The sequence below is a fragment of the Nerophis lumbriciformis genome, linkage group LG10 (genome assembly GCF_033978685.3).
Source record: "Nerophis lumbriciformis linkage group LG10, RoL_Nlum_v2.1, whole genome shotgun sequence".
NCBI classification, from domain to species: domain Eukaryota; kingdom Metazoa; phylum Chordata; class Actinopteri; order Syngnathiformes; family Syngnathidae; genus Nerophis; species Nerophis lumbriciformis.
Genome location: NC_084557.2, coordinates 34,211,530 through 34,236,476, shown reverse-complemented (window position 1 = coordinate 34,236,476; position 24,947 = coordinate 34,211,530). Strand labels below are relative to the sequence as shown.

The window sequence follows — 24,947 nt, the reverse complement described above, 5'->3', positions numbered from 1 at the left end:
TGAGCATACAGGGAGCGGGCTGCCACAATCAGACAGTCCGATACCCCATACTCTCCGAGCACTCCCCACAGGACTTCCCGAGGGACACGGTCGAATGCCTTCTCCAAGTCCACAAAACACATGTAGACTGGTTGGGCAAACTCCCATGCACCCTCAAGGACCCTGCCGAGAGTATAGAGCTGGTCCACAGTTCCACGACCAGGACGAAAACCACACTGTTCCTCCTGAATCCGAGGTTCGACTATCCGGCGTAGCCTCCTCTCCAGTACACCTGAATAGACCTTACCGGGAAGGCTGAGGAGTGTGATCCCACGATAGTTAGAGCACACCCTCCGGTTCCCCTTCTTAAAGAGAGGAACCACCACCCCGGTCTGCCAATCCAGAGGTACCGCCCCCGATGTCCACGCGATGCTGCAGAGTCTTGTCAACCAAGACAGCCCCACAGCATCCAGAGCCTTAAGGAACTCCGGGCGGATCTCATCTACCCCTGGGGCCTTGCCACCGAGGAGCTTTTTAACTACCTCAGCAACCTCAGCCCCAGAAATAGGAGAGCCCACCACAGACTCCCCAGGCACTGCTTCCTCATAAGAAGACGTGTTGGTGGGATTGAGGAGGTCTTCGAAGTATTCCCTCCACCGATCCACAACATCCGCAGTCGAGGTCAGCAGAACACCATCCCCGCCATACACGGTGTTGATAGTGCACTGCTTCCCCTTCCTGAGGCGGCGGATGGTGGTCCAGAATTGCTTCGAAGCCGTCCGGAAGTCGTTTTCCATGGCTTCCCCGAACTCCTCCCATGTCCGAGTTTTTGCCTCTGCGACCGCTGAAGCCGCACACCGCTTGGCCTGTCGGTACCTGTCCGCTGCCTCAGGAGTCCTATGAGCCAAAAGAACCCGATAGGACTCCTTCTTCAGCTTGACGGCATCCCTCACCGCCGGTGTCCACCAACGGGTTCTAGGATTACCGCCACGACAAGCACCAACTACCTTGCGGCCACAGCTCCAATCAGCCGCCTCGACAATAGAGGCGCGGAACATGGTCCATTCGGACTCAATGTTCAGCACCTCCCTCGTGACATGTTCAAAGTTCTTCCGGAGGTGGGAATTGAAACTCTCTCTGACAGGAGACTCTGCCAGACGTTCCCAGCAAACCCTCACAATGCGTTTGGGCCTGCCAGGTCTGTCCGGCATCCTCCCCCACCATCGCAGCCAACTCACCACCAGGTGGTGATCGGTAGAAAGCTCCGCCCCTCTCTTCACCCGAGTGTCCAAAACATGAGGCCGCAAATCCAATGACACAACTACAAAGTCGATCATGGAACTGCGGCCTAGGGTGTCCTGGTGCCAAGTGCACATATGGACACCCTTATGTTTGAACATGGTGTTCGTTATGGACAATCTGTGACGGGCACAAAAGTCCAATAACAAAACACCGCTCGGGTTCAGATCCAGGCAGCCATTCTTCCCAATCACGCCTCTCCAGGTTTCACTGTCGTTGCCAACATGAGCATTGAAGTCCCCCAGTAGCACGAGGGAATCACCCGGGGGAGCACTCTCAAGTACTCCCTCGAGTGAATCCAAAAAGGGTGGGTACTCTGAGCTGCGGTTTGGCGCGTAAGCGCAAACCACAGTCAGGACCCGTCCCCCCACCCGAAGGCGGAGGGAAGCTACCCTCTCGTCCACCGGGTTGAACTCCAACGTACAGGCTCTGAGCCGGGGGGAAACAAGAATTGCCACCCCAGCCCGTCGCCTCTCACTGCCGGCAACGCCAGAGTGGAAGAGAGTCCAGCCCCTCTCGAGAGAACTGGTTCCAGAGCCCTTGCTGTGCGTCGAAGTGAGTCCGACTATATCTAGCCGGAACTTCTCCACTTCGCGCACTAGCTCAGGCTCCTTCTCCCCCAGCGAGGTGACGTTCCACGTCCCAAGAGCTAGCTTCTGTAGCCGAGGATCGGACCGCCAAGTGCCCTGCCTTCGGCTTCCGCCCAGCTCACATCGCACCCGACCTCTATGACCCCTGCTATGGGTGGTGAGCCCATTGGAGGGGGGACCCACGTTGCCTCTTCGGGCTGTGCCCGGCCGGGCCCCATGGGGACAGGCCCGGCCACCAGGCGCTCGCCATCGTGCCCCACCTCCGGGCCTGGCTCCAGAGGGGGGCCCCGGTGACCCGCGTCCGGGCGAGGGAAATCTGGGTCCTTGTTTTTTATTATTCATGGAGGTCTTCGAGCCGCTCTTTGTCTGATCCCTCACCTAGGACCAGTTTGTCTTGGGAGACCCTACCAGGGGGCATAAAGCCCCCGGACAACATAGCTCCTAGGATCATTGGGACACGCAAACTCCTCTACCACGTTAAGGTGGCAGCTCAGAGAGGAGGTTATGTAAATGTACATATAAATTTACATAACTTTTTAAAGTTATGTAAATTTATATGTACATTTAGATGCTGTATCGGGACAGATCCATTAAGAGTTTGAGCAGAAATATGAATAAAGTTAAAGTACCAATTTCACCACTAGGTGTGGTGAAATTTGTCCTCTGCATTTGACCCATCCCCTTGTTCACTCCCTGGGAGGTGAGGGGAGCAGTGGGCAGCAGCGGTGGCTGCTCAGGAATCATTTTTGGTGATTTAACCCCCAATTCCAACCCTTGATGCTGAGTGCCAAGCATGGAGGTAATGGGTCCCATTTTTATAGTCTTTGGTATGACTCGCCCTGTGTTTGAACTCACAACCTACCGATCTCAGGGCGGACACTTTAGCCACTAGGCCACTGGGTATCGAATTAGTTATACACACTAAAACATTAACAAATTGCTGTGTGACATGAATGTTTTTTAAAGTAACACCTTTATGACATGAAATAAACACAAGTAATGTAAAAAAACAAAAAAACATGCTGTTTACTTTTTGATGTCGAAATAAAACACAAAGCAGTTTGGCTAATGAAGATGAAGTCTAATAAACAAACTTTGTTCTTCTCCAACGCCTCCTAGTGGTTCAGTACAACAGTTTGGCCAACAAAAAAACCAGGAGTGATACCTCTCACATTGAATACACAATCTTCACTGCCTGCGTTCAGTTCGATGAGATGACAAAACATTTTAGCCAATATTGATGTTATTTGAACCCTGATACAGTTTGCAGTTAAATAAAGGACGAGTGAGCATCCGAGTAAACAAACTAAAGACTTTATAAACAAGTTGTGACAACGTTCCCGACACATCGCCTGCTGCATATTTTCTCACGTCATTAACTCTGTCGCACCAGCTGATGGATGCTGTATAGAGAAAATAAAAGTAACATCAAATAGTTTTCTCCTTCGCTGTATACTTTTAGTGTGGGGAGAAGTGCTTCTGGTTCCAAAATTGTCCACACCTGTCGCCATCTTAAAGTAGTGCGCTCTTAAACGCATGCCAAAAAGCGAGGGAAAATGACGTTAAACCAAGCACTTGGCTCCGTTTACTCAGAGGGGAAATCTCCGGAGTAAAGTCTGTGTTGTTTGTCCGCCATGATTATCAAGCCAAACGACGCTAGTGCGCATGTGCCTGACATCGTGTTGCCTAAAATGCATCAATAAACGACAGGTTTTCGGTAATTAAAAAATTAGACAATATTACTAACCGTCTGAAATGTTATTGCAAATTATCATTATAACGTTAACCGTTACATCCCTAGTCCATTAACAAGTAAAAAGTCAATGGTGGTCACTGTGTGTTCTTGCCGCCGATGTTGGTAAATTTTAGGGCATTACTGCAAATGACAAGGGTGGTTGCTGTGGTTAAATTCGAGCCCGGCTTGTCTCCGCTTGGCTGGTTCTCTCACAATCGCAATTCAGCACAAAATAACAGATATTTGGTTCTGTGACTGCAGCTTTTTGTCAAAACTTAAATATTTTCATATATTATGCTGTTTGAACCATGTTCTAATTCTGCAACTATTTAGTTGCTTTGACACGGTTTCCGAGGGGCATTAAAATTCATTAAATGGATTTTGGGGACCCCTGCTTTAGAAGTACAATACCATGTACATTATCTTCAAAACCAGCCTGCACGTACACAGAGCCCTGGGAACATTATTAAAGAGAAAATGCACGCCTGTGCTGCTGAAACCCAACACTCATAGACTTATAACGTGTTTAGCAACATTGTGATGCCATGTTCAGCAACATGGTGATGGTGCAGTGAAGTGTACATTAATTCTAAAATCAGCACGCACGAACGAGTCAAGGAAACCTTTTTACATGTTTAAGTGACTATATAAAGTGCAGAGACGTTTCTGTGCCGCTGCAAAACTCTCTTGGAATGATAAAGCATTTAATCATCGATATAGTACATGTGCAATGAAGTGTATATTGTCTTTAACATCAGTACACACTACAAGGAGGACGCTATATCGTGTTTAATTTAGTTGCTTGGTCGCTTTTTACGCGGGTGCACGCTCACGCCCAGCTCCTTCTACAGAAATGGAAGCAAGACACATAAGTTAACTTTATGATTTTAACAAAAAGTCTTTCTTGTCCAAATCGTCCCATTAGGTGAAAGGTTTGACAGTGATCGGATCCAAAACAGCTGACTGTAATTAGCGCCGGCGGGAGTGTCGCAAAGCTCATTTTGATGTCTATTTTATTAATTTTGCGTGAAAATAGCAGCATGTTTACGTTCAAACATACAGTAATTCCTCTTATAGTGTGTTTAAAGCCAGCAAGGCAGTGTTATTGAGTTTTGAAAATGACAGCGCACAACCGTGACGTCTTCACAAGTCTCTGTTTGTGCCGTGTACACACACACTACGCAGAGAATTTTGGAACTCGACACTTTGGCCAGCATTTGCAAAAGTCTCAGTTTTTAAAGACAAAAGTATACGTTTGCGTGAGACAACGCAGAGATAAGTGTGCGTATATTAAGTATCCATGTTCATGTGGACATGGCCTTTAGCTTTTTACAGGTTGGACTGTCAGTGTAACAAGTCAATAATATGTGTACAGCAAACCACATGTAGTCTTGTATGAAAGATGTTGTTTTGTCCTAATGTAAAATGCAACCTCATTAACTCCTACCTAGCTAACCCTTTTTAAAATCTGTTCACAATTTCTCAATATGCCATACAGTATATGGTAACAAGGGCATAACTACAAAATGTAGCCTAACTTAATTTTATTTTGGGATACCTTTCCACCATGAATTGATACAATAGCTAACTGAAAGTTTTCTGTCATTTCAGCAGACCAATGGAGCCTCCCACAAAGAAAGATCTTGTTCCATTAATGAGACAACCAGATGAATGGAAGGACCCTTGGCGTCGGTCAAAATCCCCTAGGAGAAGATCTGGACTGGGCTCACCACCACGCGGTCGTCGGAGAAATCGGCATTCGGGTTCTTCTGTTTCTCCGTCAAACTCTTCCAGGTAGGAATACCTACCTACGTGTTTGGATACTGAAAATGTTTTTGTATATATTGCTGTCAAACGATTAACATTTTTAATCGGATAAATCACAAGATTGCTGTGTACAATTGTTTAGACGACCTATAGCAAAAAAAAACAAAAACAATTATTTTTATTGATGTTGTAATCACGATTAATCATCAATTTCAAAACATGAGTATTTATTGTACCCCCAAAACTCAACTTTAAATAGTTTGAAAAAACCGGATATAAATTAGTAACAAGTAAACCACAACAATAATGCATTTGTAAAATAATAGCCCTAATAATACATTTAAATAACAATAGCAATATAGAAAACAATTACATTTAGGTTTTTTTTGTCTTAATTGTCTTAATTCCATCTATTTTACCACCATAGAGTGTATGCTTTTTGTGCCAAATAAAATGTACCGGTAACAAAAGGTTCATGTTTAATTAAATATTTAATTAAATGCAAAAAATACACATTTATTGGTGCAATACATCTTTGGACAATTTTGACCAGTATTTTAGGTCAAAGCATAATAATTATGTAAATGTAGCAATAAGTGTTTTAAGTACATTATGCTTGTGTGAAATACTTTTTTGAAACCTTTTTGTTAGCGCAGTTAGACCGGACGAGTGAAGAGGCAACTCACATGAGGCTGTTTGAAAAAAAAATTTTTTTTTAAAAGAGCAGAGCGCCTTTGAAGTTGCGACTGCTGTCTTGTTTGTACATTGATCTTATATTGATGTTGTTCACAACAACACAAGCAGATGAGATGTATAGTGGATGTATGCATTGTTCTTGCTTGCTTTAGCTTCGTAGTTTAGTCGCTGTTTCAAGTGACCGTCACAACATTGGTTAGTTTAGGACAGGGCGGTTGACATGAGCGATACAGGACACACTATTTTCCCAAACAAATGTTCCTTCTCCTCACAATGACAACATTTCACTCACATTTATGTAAATGTCCCTGATATTCTGCGTTTAACAGCGGATTCTGTTTTTTGGCCAATTATGTGACTCTGTTCGCGGTTGTGTAAACGCGGAAATCGGATGTCTTAGTTTTTTGGTAAGTTTAGTGATTATGGATCAGGCATATTAGCGTTGCGATAAAATAAAAGTAGCAACCATGGTGAGATCCTAAACTTCTACTAGACATGCAATTATTTCACTCATTCTCTCATCATCCATTTCACCGTCACAAGCTCCAGAATTTGCGTGCACGTTAATGAATTAATCTTTCTTTTTTTTATCATTATAGTTTCATAACTGTATAACTTCATCGTGAGAAGCCATTATCGAAATTAGATTAATTGTCCAGCCCTAAGGAGGTAACGATAATAATAACTACGTTAAAACGGCCAACGTATATTACCGTTTTTAAATTAAAATGTTCGAAAAACTGAGATTGATAACTACTCTTTAATAAGCTCACAGACTGTATTGCGCCAGCTCTCTATCTTAAATGCTAACATGAAAACAAGAGACATTAACGTCTTTCCTTATTAAGAAACCACATACTCTAATCTAAACACATTACTGTCTGAGCAACTAAGCTATATATAGGTACAGACTGTGCTGTCTTCCGGAGTGATTGATTGTTCCTCAGAGGAAAAAAGACAGTCGCTGAACAGAGTAGGACAAACATCCGCCAGAAATAATAAGTAATAATAGATTTTATTTCCTATGCATGTTTTATTTAAATAAATCTTAAAGTGCTGCAGTCCAAACCAACATATAAAGCGAAGCCATTAAAACATAAATACGACTAAATAAAAACACTATCAGTGAAGCATGAGAAACACAAACAAGCAAATTAGTGGAGGGGTTTAATGGTGGGTCTATTTATTTTAGTTATTTGAAATAACAATTACTTGGTCAAAAGATTTCAGTGTGTGTAAGTACTTTTTGAGCACATTCAACATACCGCGATAATATTAACGTGATAATTGTGGACACAATAACTGTGATATTACATTTTCATATCGTTAAATCCCTAATCACGATTCAATATCTTTCATCATTTCATCTATATTAAAGGCCTACTGAAATGCAATTTTCATATTTAAACGGGGATAGCAGGTCCATTCTATGTGTCATACTTGATCATTTCGCGATATTGCCATATTTTTGCTGAAAGGATTTAGTAGAGAACATCGACGATAAAGTTCGCAACTTTTGGTCGCTGATAAAAAAGCCTTGTCTGTACCGGAAGTAGCAGACGAGTGGCGTGACGTCACAGGTTGTGGAGCTCCTCACATCTGCACATTGTTTACAAGCAGCCACCAGCAGCGAGAGCGATTTGGACCGAGAAAGCGACTATTTCCCCATTAATCTGAGCGAGGATGAAAGATTCGTGGATGAGGAAAGTGAGAGTGAAGGACTAGAGGGCAGTGGGAGCGATTCAGATAGGGAAGATGCTGTGAGAGGCGGGTGGGACCTGATATTCAGCTGGGAATGACTAAAACAGTAAATAAACACAAGACATATATATACTCTATTAGCCACAACACAAACAGGCTTATATTTAATATGCCACAAATTAATCCCGCATAACAAACACCTCCCCCCTCCCGTCCATATAACCCGCCAATACAACTCAAACACCTGCACAACACACTCAATCCCACAGCCCAAAGTACCGTTCACCTCCCCAAAGTTCATACAGCACATATATTTCCCCAAAGTTACGTACGTTACATGCACATAGCGGCACGCACGTACGGGCAAGCGATCAAATGTTTGGAAGCGTACTCACGGTACCGTGTCTGCGTATCCAACTCAAAGTCCTCCTGGTAAGAGTCTCTGTTGTCCCAGTTCTCCACAGGCCAATGGTAAAGATTGACTGTCATCTTTCGGGAATGTAAACAATGAAACACCGGCCGTGTTTGTGTTGCTGAAGTCGGCCGCAATACACCGCTTCCCTCTTACAGCTTTCTTCTTTGCTGTCTCCATTGTTCATTGAACAAATTGCAAAAGATTCACCAACACAGATGTCCAGAATACTGTGGAATTTTGCGATGAAAACAGACGACTTAATAGCAGGCCATCATGCTGTCTCAAAATGTCCTCCACAATCCGCGACGTCACGCGCTGACGTCATCATACCGAGACGTTTTCAGCCGGATATGTCGCGCGAAATTTAAAATTGGACTTTAGTAAGCTAACCCGGCCGTATTGGCATGTGTTGCAATGTTAAGATTTCATCATTGATATATAAACTATCAGACTGTGTGGTCGGTAGTAGTGGGTTTCAGTAGGCCTTTAATGATGTATCATTTGCCTTAAAGAAAGCGAGTCAAGAAAGCAGGGAATATATATGCACTTAGGGCCATATTTTCCCATGCATATAAGAGTGAAAAGTTGCGCAGACCCCTGGATTCTGGCCATATCCCCCTCAACTTAAGTTTGTCACTATGCGCGTGCATCCATGATAGGCGCTCTGAGTGGAGCAACCCTAAAAAGTGGTCATTACCTTTCAAATCTTACTTTTCTTACCTACTGGTACCTGGTTTTGTTTATTTGGGATCTGCATAATTCCCGAAAATGTGAAATCAAACCATGGAGGCATGGCAGAGATATTTCTAAAACAATCTTACCTTTGTACATACTTCCTCCAAATGAACCGGTGGGAATTTTCTCCATTTGTGACTATTTTCCCAAGTGTGATGTCAGGGGATATCTCCATTCTATGGTAGTTTTACCCAAAGAGCTTTGCGCAAGTTTGTCATTGTAGTCCGACGTAGTCAATCATTTTCTTACTTTTCTCTATCCTCTAGTTGTGGGGCAGACTGGCTCGTACATGAACATGCATCCCCTGCTGTTGTTATTTCTAATACAAAGTAACGTATAGTATAGGGGCAGAATGGCTCAGGTGGTAGAATGGTTGTCTCCTAACCTGATGGTTGCGGGTTTGATCCTCAGTGCCCTTGTAACCATGTCGAAGTATCTAGTTGCTACTCATGCTGCGTTATCAGTCAGTATATGTGGTTCTCGTGTCAAAGCGCTTTGAGTACATTGAAGGTAGAAATGTACTATGTAAGTAAAATCCATTCAATATTTATTCTAACTTATTTCTGTCAGTAGACTTGATAGGGTAGCGCTAAAAACTATAACATGGCTGAAGGGGAGAAGACGCACTTGAAGTTGAGGCACATAAGTATGACCACCCATTAAACGGCGCATCCGGAAGAAATGGTCAGAAAGTGGCTTGAAGATAGTTTGTAAAACATAATCTATGCAATATTTTGACCAAAGAACCACCATTACATGTTATGTTGATCACAAGGAAGTGTTTTAAATGTAGAAAAAAATCATAATGTGACCCCTTTAAGTACTTTTGACCCTATGCACTTCTGAGGCTGGAATAAGTCCAGTGCCCCAGCAAGATAAAACATATTACACTTGAAGTCTGAATGCAGTTGTACGCCACAAGTAATATGATCAAATAGACTTCCCTGAGAGCTATCAGATATTCTGATCGCTTCAATTGGAGACGCCTGGAAACATCCATTGATAATACTATAAAAGGACAATAATGCCACTCTAAATGAAGTAAAACCAAAATATCCATCAATTTCCCTTGCATCTCTGCTTGAGTGGGAGAGAGGGCGCAATAACGACGTTAACGCAAAGCAACGGCACAATGCGCCATGTCTAGACTAATGTACATTCAATGCATACGATTTCGGCTGGGTGTTGATTTTTGAACTTTGCAACATTTTTTTTTTTTTAGAAAATACACACTAGTAAAATGAATAGGTAATCATTAACTATTGCTTTATAGAATACAATGATGACCAAGAATGTAACTAGCAGAATAATAAAAAAAATGTGTCAATTGATTTGATGGAATTTTATTTGACATTTGTCAAACTGTGAAAGAGAGACTGAATGGTATGTGTATGTATACTTTATTTTGTATTTGTATTTTTAAGAGGTATTTCATTACTCCTGGGCATATACTGTAAAAATTCTCTTTTGCAGGTCTTCGTCTCACTCTTCATCCTACACAGGCTCTGGATCATCTCGTTCCCGCAGCCGCTCCTCAATCAGCTCTTACTCCAGCCACTCCTCCCATCGCAGCTCGTTCAGTGGCAGCCGCTCTAGGTGTGTTTGTTTCCACTACCTGTATCTTGCTGCTTGGGCGCAAACATCAGTGCTGATTAAATGTTAACTAGATTATAACTAGGTTAAGATTTTTTGGTTCAAACTGACTACACTACCTAAATGTACCATGTTTTTATTTCTCTTTTTTTCTTGATGAATTATCAGGATTTCCCTTATATGTATCTGATCGTGGCGTGGAGCCACTGCTAAATTGAAGCCGTCACACCTTAAAAATGTGGATTTTTTTAATGTGAAAATTAAGTAATATATTGTATGAATGGATATATAGCCTATATTATTTCAACACAATTGGTTAGTGTTGCGCAGAAATTGTGGCCACTGAAAAACTTGAATCAACCATAAGAAAGATGCACGCAAATGTCTAGAGCAGGGGTACCCAAACTTTCGGGGGCCGCATTGGGTTAAAAAAATTTGGCCGGGGGCCAGGCTGTATGTATGTATGTATGTATGTATGTGTATATATATATATATATATATATATATACACACATTGTCTTTGTAATCCGTTTTGTCATTTAACATTCATCAACATTTAACATTGTCACATTATCGATGGGAAAATTCATTTTTAGACCATATGATTTGCCTGAGCGGCTAGGAGACACCAAGAGTAACAAGCGGTAGAAAATGGATTAGAAAGGAAAGATTTTTTTTTTTAATTAAAAAAAAAACTTTTTTTTTAACTTGGGACTTCCTGTGGGCCGGATTTTGGAAGCTGTGGGGCCAGATCCGGCCCGTGGGCCGTAGTTTGGGGACCCCTGGTCTAGAGCTTGGCGGTAAGACGAGGCACCGGCCACCTTTGGCGGCTGGGGGCGGCGGCTCTACAGCGGCAGGATGCGCACAGCCCCGTTTTGCACTCCAGCCAGATCCACCCAGCACTTAGTCAATCCTTGTTCTGAAGTTATGCATCTGACTTGCGGACTTCTCTTACCTGCGTTGTTTTAACATGTGATGCGAGATATACACCAGTGGCGATTGCTAAAGACTGCGAGAAGTTCAGCTTCCACTAAAATATAAAAAAAAAAGTGGTCAAATATGTTCTTTTGTGTTTGTATTTCACTGACTAAATGCATTAGAATGCATTTAACATTTGTTAAGAGTCCGCTACTTTGGCGACAGTTGGCGGGATTTTTTTCATTGATGTGGTATAGCATCACAGGGCTGCAACCAAACGACACAATCGTTGGATAAATACTTGACCTTATCCCGCCGACTTTATCTCTTTTTGAACGACAGCAAAATGAGCAAATCGGCGATCGTGAAATATAAAACACTGCCAAAGCATTTTTCAACTTTCATTCCGTTGATCCTGTTGTATGGGGAGATTTTAAAATTTTAAGTGAAGTTTTCTTTGTAAAATGTAACATGTTTAAAGAGTTGCTGAAAAATAGCTTCACCGACTTGAAAGACCAGCAGCTGCCACTGGTATACAGCCTGTGTTACATTGTACAATGATAACAATTATAAAAATAGAGCAAAACGATAATATAACAAAAACTAATTACTAATAACGCGGCCGAGGGTCCCTGGTTCAATCCCCACCTAGTACCAACCTCGTCATGTCCGTTGTGTCCTGAGCAAGACACTTCACCCTTGCTCCTGATGGGTGCTGGTTAGCGCCTTGCATGGCAGCTCCCTCCATCAGTGTGAATGTGTGTGTGAATGGGTAAATGTGGAAGTAGTGTCAAAGCGCTTTGAGTACCTTGAAGGTAGAAAAGCGCTATACAAGTACAACCCATTTATCATTTATTTATTACTTGTTTTAAAATGTATGTAAAAAATTTTTTGCATTAAAATATTTACATATACATGCATCAACAATTATTCAAATTATATGATGAAGTCACATTGACCTCGCCCCTCAGTCACACCTCCACATGTAGATTTCAAGCTGGGGGAAACCCTATTATGAAATATCTATTTGGTCAATGAGCATTATTCTGTCATCGTTGATGGCTTTTCATTTGATTTCGCTTTCCAATAAAGCCAGACTGTATCAACATTCTCTCTTTTGCGAGACTGTATTTAGTTAACTCGAACTTAAAATAGCATGTGACTTTTGTGACAAGAATTACATTTTTAAGTATGTTTACATTCGGGGACAAACCCTGTTTTCAGACAAAAACATCCCCGTCAAAAGATAATTTCTAACCCATAGTGGCAGATTAATCTGTAAAAATTTTGGCCCTTAAAATATTAAACTGGTTCCTTTTTCAGGTTAGACTGGCTCTTTTTTAGGGTTTGAATGTTGAAGTGACATACAACTTTTTGGGAAATGTGCCCATCATCCACAATTCCTATGTTGGACAAAGAAAACACATCTTTCCCTTTCCTGTGTGTTCTAAAATGGGGAAAAAAACCCTGCTTGTACAAGTCGGATAACAATGCAGGTAATGGGGATACAACATTTCCTGCCTATAAATCCCTCAAAAATGATCCAGGAACCGTTTTATACACATGCTGTATTTGGTCTTACCGTAACGTTTTTTTCTTGGTGAAGTGATCAAAAAATGCGTAGCAATGAACGCTATTTCTGTCAACAACAGCGAAGAGAACGCGTTCTTTGTTTGCAACTGCGAGTCATGGCAGACTTTTCGACCTGTTTTTTTCGCTTTTGAAATTCATTTCGCACAGTCGTTCTGTGTGCCACGGTAGTAAAAATCCCTATCTGCTACATAATGTCCAAGCTTGGTTATGACTATAGCTATGCCCCACTTATTCATAGGCCTGGGCCGATATTCAGAAAGTAAATTAACCAAACAATAAATGAAGATGGCATCAGTATAATTTCCTGCGTCGATAACCGTCACCACATGCATGCGTTTTTATGGGTTACAAGAGCGGTCACTCTTTTGTAACTGTTTCAGCAACTGTGGGCGTTTGCACTACAATACATGTACAATAACAACAATAATAACTGCTGGAGAACACTCGACGGTTAATATGACCGTATTAAATGAAAATTAACGAAAACCTGAAAGAGACAAGCGGTAGAAAATGGATGGATGGTTGGAAAACCCCTGATTGATAGCTGCATTTTGATAAGCTAATGGAAGGACTTGCGTTAGTTTGCGAGCTCGCTTATGCACTAACATGAAAACAAGCTACGTTAATGTCTTTTCCCACTAAGAAATGTAGCCCAATCAAAAATGTTATAAACACATTGATGTCTAAACAACTAAAATACAGAATTTACAATAAACATAAAGGATGTGATGTGCTGTCTTTGCACTAAATTATCGATATAAATTTGTGTCACATTGAAACAGACGGACGGCCGTTCAACAGGTAGTAAACTCGCGTGACGTTACATAAACCGTAAGTGAAAAGAACTGTGCACCCAATTTAATTTAAAAAAACACATTCTAAAAGGTTTACAAATTAAAATGGAAAAATAAAAAACACATTTCAACAAACAAATAAAAATAATACGTCTCTTATGAAGCCAGAACTATATTTGTTTCCCCTGCCAAGAAAGTATGTCTATTGTGTGGCTATTTATTTTAGTTATTTTAAAAAATGCAACTTGGTGAAAAGATTTTAGTGTGTGTTATAAGTACTTTTTGAGCAAATTCAAGAAAACCACGATGATAATGGTAAATGTGATCATTATGGTCACAATATCTTTATCTAGCCATTTTATTTAGTGTTTGGTTGTGTATTTGGTTCTCCCACACCTCCTTAACAAACACAAAACCTATTTGTTGCTTTTGATTGTGATTTTCATTTGAGTGCAAAATTTTTGAATATATATTTTATTTTTATTACTAGTTTTTTATTTAACTTTGATATTAAAATCTTTACATTCCAATTACAATGTTAAAATGTACAAAAAAAAATTGTATTTATTTTTTATTGCTAGATTGATCGCTTTCGGCTTTGGGACAGCGTTGTGTCTTTACCGTGATGAGGGTGAGCGTATGAACAATTTAATTGGTCCTCCGTAACCTGTTAGGGAATTTCACTGGTCTGTCTCGAGGCCTTAATTATTGCTGGCATGTGGAGGTCGGGAACCCGGAAAAAATCCATAAATTAGCCGTAGGGTTCAAAGTGTAGTGGAGGCAGTAGTGGCTTATTGACTGGAAATTATGGTACAGTGGTTTCCTGTCACATACCTGGTTTGTAAGCGTAGCATAAAAGCATAATTTTGTACTCCCAGAATTACAACAGAAATGTGTGTGCTGAATTGAGCTTAATTTTTGTTCTTGATTCAGGTCGAGATCATTCTCCTCATCTCCCTCACCTAGTCCAGCTGCACCAAGGAATGCCAAAAACAAACCAGACCTTCCTCCAGTGCTTGCTAAAGGGTAAATTGTGTGCATGTTATGTTTTTTTCCCTTTGAATTGATTAAAAGGCTGTAACAATTACTTAATTTAATGTTTCGAATACAAACAAGACATTTGACCAGTGTTTTATTTATTGTCACTTCACCATAAGAGCTGATGTTTGATTTAAAAGGGCAATATTTATCATTCATGATCTATTTTTGGGATCTTAGCACAAATAGAGGCTGTCTTTTTTAACATTAATGAGATATCTATATCATGCAGCCTAGGAAGTGCATTATTGCTGCATTCATGCTCAATATGAGCCAAAGGTATCATTCAAAACGGCAAAAGCACTATTTTGTAGCTACTTAGCTTAAGAGCTAAGCAACTTGTCAATGCTCGTCCAAATCGACCACAATGTATTTTGCCTTCAATTAGCTGTGCATTGCTCAGGTGCTCCTGCAATATGAAAGTGTCTTACTACAAAGGTTGAAGGATATTTAATTGATACTTACAATACATCAAACCTCACAAACTCAAAATGTTCAATGCTGATTAAGATCTGCTCACTTCATTGCCCGCCAACATTTTTCAAAACAAATTAGCGTCTCTGACAGAAACCTTTTTTGCTTACATGTCAGCCATGTGCAGTGTGTTTTAAAAAGTGTGCCTTTCTCCTATCCTTAGAATGGCACTGAAGCAGGCAGCAGCGCCTCCTCCACGCAGAGATAAGCCTCCCGTAAAGAAAGCTCAGAGTCCGCCACCAACTGGTGGAGCAGTTGGCAGGCCTTTAAAACCCTTGCCAGAGGGAGGAAAGCCTCCTCTCAATCTTCGAGAGTCCGGAGGCATGGTTGTTGAGGGAAGTGGTGGAATTAGTAGAAACCCTTCTTCACGGGAACCTGGTAAAACTCCCAACCAGAGGGAAGGAAGACAGAAAGAACGGCAGCCTTCTCGTAGGTAGGTGTCTTACCGTTTTGACAATCATTTAAAGCCAATAGGAATCTGAATTCCCTGGACACTGATGTATGCTTACATCTGCTGTATGTCAAAGTTGGGTAGATGCTTAGAGGCTGCATGTGTTCGAAAGAGCTGTCATCATTGTGAACAGCTCTTCTCCTGGTTCAGACCATCCAAGATGCGCTCCACCTATGCTCACCGTAGGGAAAAAGGACAATGCGTACGTGTACATGACTGCCATGAAAGTCAATCATTTCATTGGGGCCGGACGACAATGTTTACATAAATGTACCTGCTAATTTGACATATATACTGTAGGCTTTTTATGACTGCCATGAAAGTCAATCATTTCATTGGGGCCGGACGACAATGTTTACCGTATTTTCCGCACTATAAGGCGCACCGGATTATTAGCCGCACCTTCAATGAATTGCATATTTCATAACTTTGTCCACCAATAAACCGCCCCGGATTATAAGCCGCGCCTACGCTGCGCTAAAGGGAATGTCAAAAAAACAGTCAGATAGTTCAGTCAAACTTTAATAATATATTGAAAACCAGCGTTCTAACAACTCTGTCCCAAAATGTACGCAAATGTGCAATCACAAACATAGTAAAATTCAAAATGGTGCAGAGCAATAGCAACATAATGTTGCTCGAACGTTAATGTCACAACACACAAAATAAACATAGCGCTCACCTTCTGAAGTTATTCTTCATTCGTAAATCCTTCGAATTCTTCGTCTTCGGTGTCCGAATTGAAAAGTTGCGCAAGCGTGGGATCCAAAATGGCCGGTTCCGTCTCGTCGAAGTCATCGGAGTCAGTGTCGCTGTTGTTGTCCAGTAGTTCTGTGAATCCTGCCTTCCGGAAAGCTTGGACCACAGTTGTGACCGAAATATCTGCCCAGGCATTTACGATCCACTGGCAGATGTTGGCGTATGTCGTCCGGCGCTGTCTGCCTGTTTTAGTGAAGGTGTGTTCGCCTTCGGTCATCCATTGTTCCCACGCCGTTCGCAGTCGTGATTTGAATGCCCTGTTGACACCAATATCCAGCGGTTGGAGTTCTTTGGTTAATCCACCCGGAATGACGGCGAGTGTTGTATTTGTGTGCTTCACTTGTTTTTTGACACCATCTGTGATGTGGGCGCGCATAGAGTCGTATATCAACATGGACGGAGCTGTGTGAAAAAAGCCACCCGGCCTCTTCGCGTAAACTTCCCTTAACCACTCGCTCATCTTTTCTTCATCCATCCATCCCTTCGAGTTAGCTTTTATGATGACGCCGGCTGGAAAGGTCTCTTTTGGCAAGGTCTTCCTTTTGAATATCACCATGGGAGGAAGTTTCTGGCCATTAGCATGGCAAGCTAGAACCACAGTGAAGGACGACTTCTCATTCCCTGTGGTGCGAATATTCACCGTACGTGCATTTTGTGGTCTGGTCTTTACAGATGTAAACACACAAAGGAAATGAAACGAAATATCCGCGCGCTTCTTTTTCTTCCGGGGGCGGGTGGTAGCTTACAGTAGAAGAAGAAGCGCTTCCTGTTCTATGGGGGCGGGTGCTTACCTTGGCGGTTGCTTGCGTAGAAGAAGAAGCGCTTCCTGTTCTACCGGGAAAAAAGATGGCGGCTGTTTACCGAAGTTGCGAGATCGAAACTTTATGAAAATGAATCGTAATATTAATCCATATATAAAGCGCACCGGGTTATAAGGCGCACTGTCAGCTTTTGAGAAAATTTGTGGTTTTTAGGTGCGCCTTATAGTGCGGAAAATACGGTACATAAATGTACCTGCTAATTTGACATATATACTGTAGGCTTTTTTTTTTTTTGTTAAATCGATTCTCTTTAACCACTATTGGTAGCATATGGTACCCATTGATGGTGGTCTTGTATTTTTTGTTTTTTTAAAAAGTTCAATCTTGAGCGAGTGACATACATCCATTTTTTTAAATGCAAGTTTCACCTTGACCAAAGTAAATTACTTTTTGTAAACATCATAAACCTTCTGGCATAATTCAATGATAGGGCTAGGCGGGATAGCAAAACAACATGATCCCAACTATTTTTTTCATCATCAGATCACTATTGACATCAAGATTAATTAATTTATTTTTCTATTTATTAAAGGTGGATTGTCCCGTGCACGATTATACCGAGTACCTTTGTATCCCTACTGTTTACTATTGCAGTATCTTGTAACAGACATTTCCGCCATGTTCGATTGAGGTAAAACATGCTAACAGTTGACAACTGTCAGTTTGGTTCGTACTAATGATTTTGTTTAGAAGTGCAACGGTACAGGTAACCCATGCTACAGTCTTTGCCACGGTGTTGCTTCTTTTTCTGTGTGTTTTGTGGGGGTAAAGATAAACATTTTCCTCTCCAAGTTCTTTTGTTGTACATTCACAACAATTATGACATCAGGACATTTGCTGTAAGCTTTGCTCTGGTTTGTCGACAAATTGGAAGATGCTGGCAGCCATTCAAGGTACCCCAAAGCTGCCACAAATGATTAGAGGATGCTGACAGAACTGTGGACACTCTGGTGGTTTTGGATAATATCGGACCGTCTGCCCTGCAGGATGAATTTGAGGACCAGAAATAGCCAATTAAGAGTGAAAAGAACAGAAATAAACTGTTTAAGTAGCACAGAATTAGAGGTCCCCTTTATTTAGAAAAGTATCGAAATACATTTTGGTATCGGTACCAAAATATTGGTATCGGGACAACCCTAGTGCACACACATTAGCTATGTATTTTGTCAGCTAATATTAGCGATTTGGCAGAGTTTAGCTACTAACGTTAGCTACTATTGAATATATCTATTGTAACAAAAACTTGAGTGCAAATTATTAGTTGCTTCTTTGGGATTGCTGTTGTACGTACAGGTCTGTGTACACATGCTCCAGGCGTGTACGTGTGTAGGAGACAGCGGTGAGTGATAAGCCTGAACAACAGACTGTCCTTGGGCCAAAATATCGACTTTTAAAAGTAGATATGTTCTGTTAAACTACTAGAATAGAATAGAAAGTACTTTATTGATCCCTGGGGGAAATTCAGCACCACAGTTTGCTCACAATAGACAATAATAATAAATAATAATATAATATATATAATATATTATATATGAATAATATAAATATATTATACATATATTCTACATTTAAGTGCAGTCAAGAAGGAACATATGCATTATACAGTCTGATGGCTGTCGGTATGAAGGATCTCCTGTGTCGTTCTGTGTTGCATTTTGGGAGTCCGAGCCTTCCACTGAACGTGCTAGTGGTAACATAAGCTAGCCGCTGGTGTTCTTTTGATATTTTTTGGTTTGAAAAATGAGCAAGTTGCAGACAGCCCCATTAACTCCTAATTTGTAGTTATTAAAATATGTCTGTAAATGCTGTGTTGACTATCTTTCTTTTACTGTTCTTTATTACCTTTAGGCGAACAGTAAGTGGGAGTGCTAGCGGAAGTGGCAGTAGTTACTCTGGCTCAAGCTCTAGGTCTAGGTCCTCTTCAAACTCCTTGTCACGTTCCGGATCCAGGAAATCCAGGTACGTGCATGCTTTTTAACACATTTTTGTTGCATAAATACTATGGGTAAGACAAGATCTTGTGTCACAAGATCTTGCGAGCTAAAACCTGATTATATTTCTCGATTAAAGAAAAGCTGTCTTGCAGAACATAGTCGAGTGATTTTTTGTTTTTTTCATACAGTGGTAACTAAATTTTTCAACTAATTACCGTATTTTCCGCACTATAAAGCGCACCGGATTATAAGGCGCACCTTCAATAAATGGCATATTTCAAAACGGTGTTCATATATAAGGCGCACCGGACTATAAGGCGCACCTATGCATCCATTAGATGGAGCTGCGCTAAAGGGAATGTCAACAAAACAGTCAGATAGGTCAGTCAAACATTATTAATAGGTTACAAACCAGCGTTCTGACAACTCTGTTCACTCCCAAAATGAATAAACAGCTGTTTTATTTTCCCCGAGGTAAAGTCAGTGACGTGGTGTTTTGTTTATCTATTAACAACAGCAAGGTATAACATTTATATCACATAGTGGAGGGGAACCTTTCCCTGATTCAATAAACACGTAAAAAATCAAACGTTAGTGCAATCACAATATAGTAACACTCGAAATAGTGCAGAGCAAAAACAATATATCAATAACTCAACGTTGCTCAAATGTTAATGTCACACAACACAACACACAAAATAAACATGTAAAGCTCACTTTATTAAGTTATTCCTCATCCACAAATCCCTCGAATTCTTCTTCTTCAGTGTCCGAATTAAACAGTTGGGCGGATACAGCATCCAACATGCTGTACTGTCGCTGCTTTTTTCCCCCATAATGAACATTGCGCCTTGCAACGGTGCGTGATGGATGAATGCACCACCTAGTAAACAAACGTACACACGGAATCTGCGCCGCTCGCCTTTTCTTTTTTTACCGCCAACACAGGGCTTTAATTCAGTTATGTGGCGGAAACAAGCAAGTTCACACCGGGTGTCTTCTTGCACGCTTCCCCAGCTCACATCAAACACGCCTCGCCTCGGTAACTGAGACATGAGAAGAGTTGCGTCGCTTTGGTGTCTGTTGTGCAGCTTGTGCACGGCCGGGGGCGTCACCGATGTCCGTTTGTGGGCTCCGGTGCTTGTAATAGCAATCTACACGGCGCACAGATTTATTCACTAACTCCACATTGCTTCCATCTTGCGGGCTACTGACTGCACCGGCCTTTTTTTTTTTTTGTGGTAAAACACATTTTCAAGTCGTGTCATGACCCAGAGAGACTGCGCAGCTGTCAGGCGGATGTTGTAATCCAGGCCGTGGATGTGGAGGAAGCGTCTTTAACCCCTTAACCGCCATGCTGCAGCAGTAATGTAAACAAACATCCAACAAGTCGTCATTAATCGAGTCAGTGTCGCTGCTGCTCTATTCCCGTGTTCTACTTCGTGACTGAACGTCTTAAGTTTAAACTCTGCGTCGTAAGCATGTCTCTTAATAGGAGCCATTTTGGGGTCTTTACTTAAACAAACAAATGGAAATCAAAACGGCACGCCTCGCGCAGTCATATATCCCAGCATGCACCCCGTGCTTCTTCTTCTTCTACCGGGGCGGTTGCTTACCGTAGAAGAAGAACTTCTTCTTCTGCGGGGGAAAAATAAGTTGGCGGCTATTTACCATAGTTGCGAGACCTAAACTTTATGAAAATGAATTTTAGGTTTGTTGTGGCTCAATATTGGTCCATATATAAGGCGCACTGGATTATAAGGCGCACGGTCAGCTTTTGAGAAAATTGGAGGTTTTTAGGTGCGCCTTATAGTGCGGAAAATACGGTACTGTGTCAAGACTGATAGCTTGTCATTTATATCTTATATTATCTTTGATGCAGGAAGCCCGCTGGAGATTGTTTCAGAGCACTGGTGTAAAAATGTTTACAATTTTCACGCATTAACGTTCAGTCTCAAATTTCCTGTCCTGACTAAACACAAATGCAAGGCATAAAAGAACCACACTATCATTTTGTTCTTACTGTTCTGAACTGACCATACTATTCTACATTTAACCAAGGAATGGTAACATATCTAACTGCAATTATGTAGAATTTACAGTATCTGTTTTGTCACGGTGATGGACACTAATGCAGGGCTATTCAATGGGCGGCCCGGACGCCAAATCTGGCCTAGGAATGCTACTATAGTCCCCCAAGTGTAGTTAAAACTTGGGAGACAAACATTTTTGGCTCAAATTTCTAAAAACACTAGAGTCCTCCTATTGTACAGAGGAACTTGGCTGACTGTGAACACATTTGGATATTCTTGCGTTGACATTTTAACCTTGCGAGCAAACATAGAACACTGGTGTCCAATCCTGTGATTTTACAAAACTGTTTCTCAAGGCACAACTTTAGGTCTTCTCTTTTTCAGCAGTTGCATTTTGTCCTCTTTTTTTATTTTGTGGGTTAGTCAACCGGTCTCTTAAATTTCTGGATATGTAGCCCCCAAAACAATTTAGTTGAATATCCCTGCCTCACAATACGAAGGTCCTGAGTAGTCTTGGGTTCAATCCCGGGCTCGGGATCTTTCTGTGTGGAGTTTGCATGTCCTCCCCGTGACTGCGTGGGTTCCCTTCGGGTACTCCGGCTTCCTCCCACTTCCAAAGACATGCACCTGGGGATAAGTTGATTGGCAACACTAAATTGGCCCTAGTGTGTGGATGTGAGTGTGAATGTTGTCTGTCTATCTGTGTTGGCCCTGCGATGAGGTGGCGACTTGTCCAGGGTGTACCCCGCCTTCCGCCCGATTGTAGCTGAGATAGGCTCCAGCGCCACCCGCGACCCCAAAGGGAATAAGCGGTAGAAAATGGATGGATGGATGGATCCCTGCACTAAGGTGTTAACAGCCTTTTGAACATTTGAACGCTGTTTCCTTGTTCAGTGAAAGGAACACAGTCCATTGTGGGATACTGGTGTGCCTTCAGATTTTTAAGATAGATAATTAATTTAATACGTGAGAGACAAGAAAGTCATTATGCTTAAGAACACATTTATAATGCTGCACTGTAGTAGGAATGATTACCGTATTTTCCGGACTCTAAGGCGCACTTAAATCCTTTTTTTTTTCTCCGAACTCGACAGTGCGCCTTATAACCCGGTGCACCTAATGTAAGGAATAAGTTTGGTTGAGCTCACCCACCTCGAAGCTATTTTATTTGATACATAGTGTATTAAGTGTGACCAGTAGATGGCAGTCAAACATAAGAGATAAGTGTAGCCTGCACTATGATGGGTAAAGTAAAGAACACCAACATTTTAAATGTTCCATTGAAAATATAGAACATTACACACGGCGCTCAAAAATCAAAATCAAAATGTTTTAGTACGACTTTAGTTAACTATGAAGCCGCACCGCTTGAAGGATTGTCGGCGCATTAAACATACAAGTATTACTATGGTGTGTGTGTGTGTGTATAGGGTAAGACATATCTGGCGTTTTGTTTCGCAACTTTTCTTACCTTCTGGTACCCGCTGATCTGTATTTGGGATCTGCGTAAATCCTGAAAAATTGCGCACGTCCGCGCCGACGCCGTAGTTGATAAGCTTCTTCTTTTTCTCTATCTTCTTGTTATGTGACATTCATCCTCCGCTGTTGCCATTTCTAATATAAAGTAGTGTAAAGTTCTTACTTATATCTGGCAGTAAACTCGCCATGAACGCGCTAAAACATACCTGCGTAGTGAGTTTACATTATTCACCCAAGGAACTTTAGTTATTAGAGTTCCGGTCGGACGGTTTTTCACGGAACACATTGCCGGTGTGGTTGTTTCCGGATGAGGAGATGCTGCTCCGTTATTGATTGAAGTAAAGTCTGAATGTCATTAAAACAGTTAGCGCCATCTTTTGACACTTCTTCCACTCCGCTACACCACTACAACAAAGAAGACATGGAGAAGACGCTGCCGAAGGTGAGCCACGTAAATAAGACCGCCCACAGAACGGCGCATCCGGAAGCGACTGTCAGAAAACGGCTTGAAGATGATCTGTAAAACATAATCTATGCAACATTTTGACCAAAGAACCACCATTACATGTTATGTAGACCACAAGGAAGTGTTTTCAATTTAGAAAAAAATATAATCCGGTGCTCCAAATATATGAAAAAAGATCAAAAATAGACCATGGTCCGGAAAATACGGGAGATAAAATATAATTTTTACATCCATGACTGCAGTTTACCCTCAGCAGCTTTGTGCATCTTAGAACTGTGTTTTCCACCAAACATTAATTATGTTTCTCTGTCTTCCTTCTATGGGCCTGTTGTTGGGAAACCGTTCAGAAAGTCCAGGTAAGATTATTATATAAAACGTGTGATAAATGGAAACATGTGTCTGCAGAGTTAGTCTCTGTTGTCAAATGCAGAAATGTACTCATGCTTATGTCAATATGTGGGCGTGTTGCGCAGTGTGCAAATGCCTGTCTTTTCCACACAACTGTGATGCAATCACTTTGCTCATGATTAACCGTTTTTTTTTCACGGCAGGTCTCTGAGTGTGAGCAGTGTGTCATCTGTGTCATCAGCATCGTCAAGCAGCAGTTCGGTGCGGAGTGCAGACTCTGATGACATGTATGCTGACCTGGCGAGCCCCGTGTCTTCAGCCAGCACCCGTTCACCCACACCAGGTCACCCCCGTAAAGAACGAGGAGGCCCGGTACGGGATCGTCCTCCTCAGAACAGAGACAAGAACAGGGGTCAGTGTGTAAGTGGAATCAAATGCATCATGCAGTCACACTGAACACGCTCTTTTGTTCTCCTTTATAGGAGAGAAGCTCTTGAAGAAAGATGAAACCTTAAGGGAGGATCGCAGAAAGATGAACCCACCTAGTGGTCCACCGCGAGGTGGCAACCTTATGCCCAGACCAGTCCCTGGAAGTAGAGGTAGTCACCCTGCGCACCACCCTGCGCACCACCCTGCTCACCACCCTGCTCACCACCCTGCGCACCACCCTGCTCACCACCCTGCGCACCACCCTGCGCACCACCCTGCGCACCACTCTGCTGGAAGTATGCCGCCCCCAGGAAGCTATGGAGGTTCAGGTTCCCATAAAGATATCAAACTCACGCTTCTCAACAAGGTTAGTTTGGTTGTCACAATCATCCCAACTTTCTGGATTCATGAGTACCGGTATATATTTTTTCTGCATGTATTGTATACCACCTGATGTTAGACTATCTGTTCATAGTCTTCTGTCTGATGCGTCCAGTGTAGATTGTTCGTGTAAATAACAAAGGGTTTGTTTTGTTTGGATCACATTCGATTTGTTTTGTAGAACATCACAATGCAGGGGTTCGCAAACTTTTTCCACTTAGGGCTGCATACAGAACAATGTAAGGATGTGGGGGCCACGTCCATACATTTAATACAAAAATAAATAATAATGCAATGTAATATATGATAAGCTAGTTAAAATAAATGTTCATATTTAAGCTGCGTGTGATAGATGACAACAAAATTGTAAAATCTCTATATATCTTATAATGAACTAAGTTTATTTTCAGAATATGCTAAGGGCTGATTAAAAAAGAAAAAATAAAGCAGCTGTGGACCAAGGGGCCAGAAAATGTTCTCCATTCCTTTAATTGTGCTAAGGTTACAACCTTTTTCTGT

General features: G+C 41.7%; 1 protein-coding gene across 1 annotated transcript in view; it reads left to right on the top strand.

Moving 5' to 3' along the window:
* The window catches only part of zc3h18 (zinc finger CCCH-type containing 18), a 73,162-nt gene that overhangs the window by 32,399 nt on the left and 15,816 nt on the right, over positions 1 to 24,947 (top strand). Inside the window, exons 10-17 of the mRNA XM_061969770.2 lie at positions 5,215 to 5,397; positions 10,391 to 10,513; positions 14,749 to 14,841; positions 15,491 to 15,760; positions 19,207 to 19,317; positions 23,618 to 23,626; positions 23,822 to 24,030; positions 24,101 to 24,414. Of these exons, the coding sequence (XP_061825754.2) occupies positions 5,215 to 5,397; positions 10,391 to 10,513; positions 14,749 to 14,841; positions 15,491 to 15,760; positions 19,207 to 19,317; positions 23,618 to 23,626; positions 23,822 to 24,030; positions 24,101 to 24,414 (1,312 nt within the window). The remainder of the gene's footprint in view (positions 1 to 5,214; positions 5,398 to 10,390; positions 10,514 to 14,748; positions 14,842 to 15,490; positions 15,761 to 19,206; positions 19,318 to 23,617; positions 23,627 to 23,821; positions 24,031 to 24,100; positions 24,415 to 24,947) is intronic.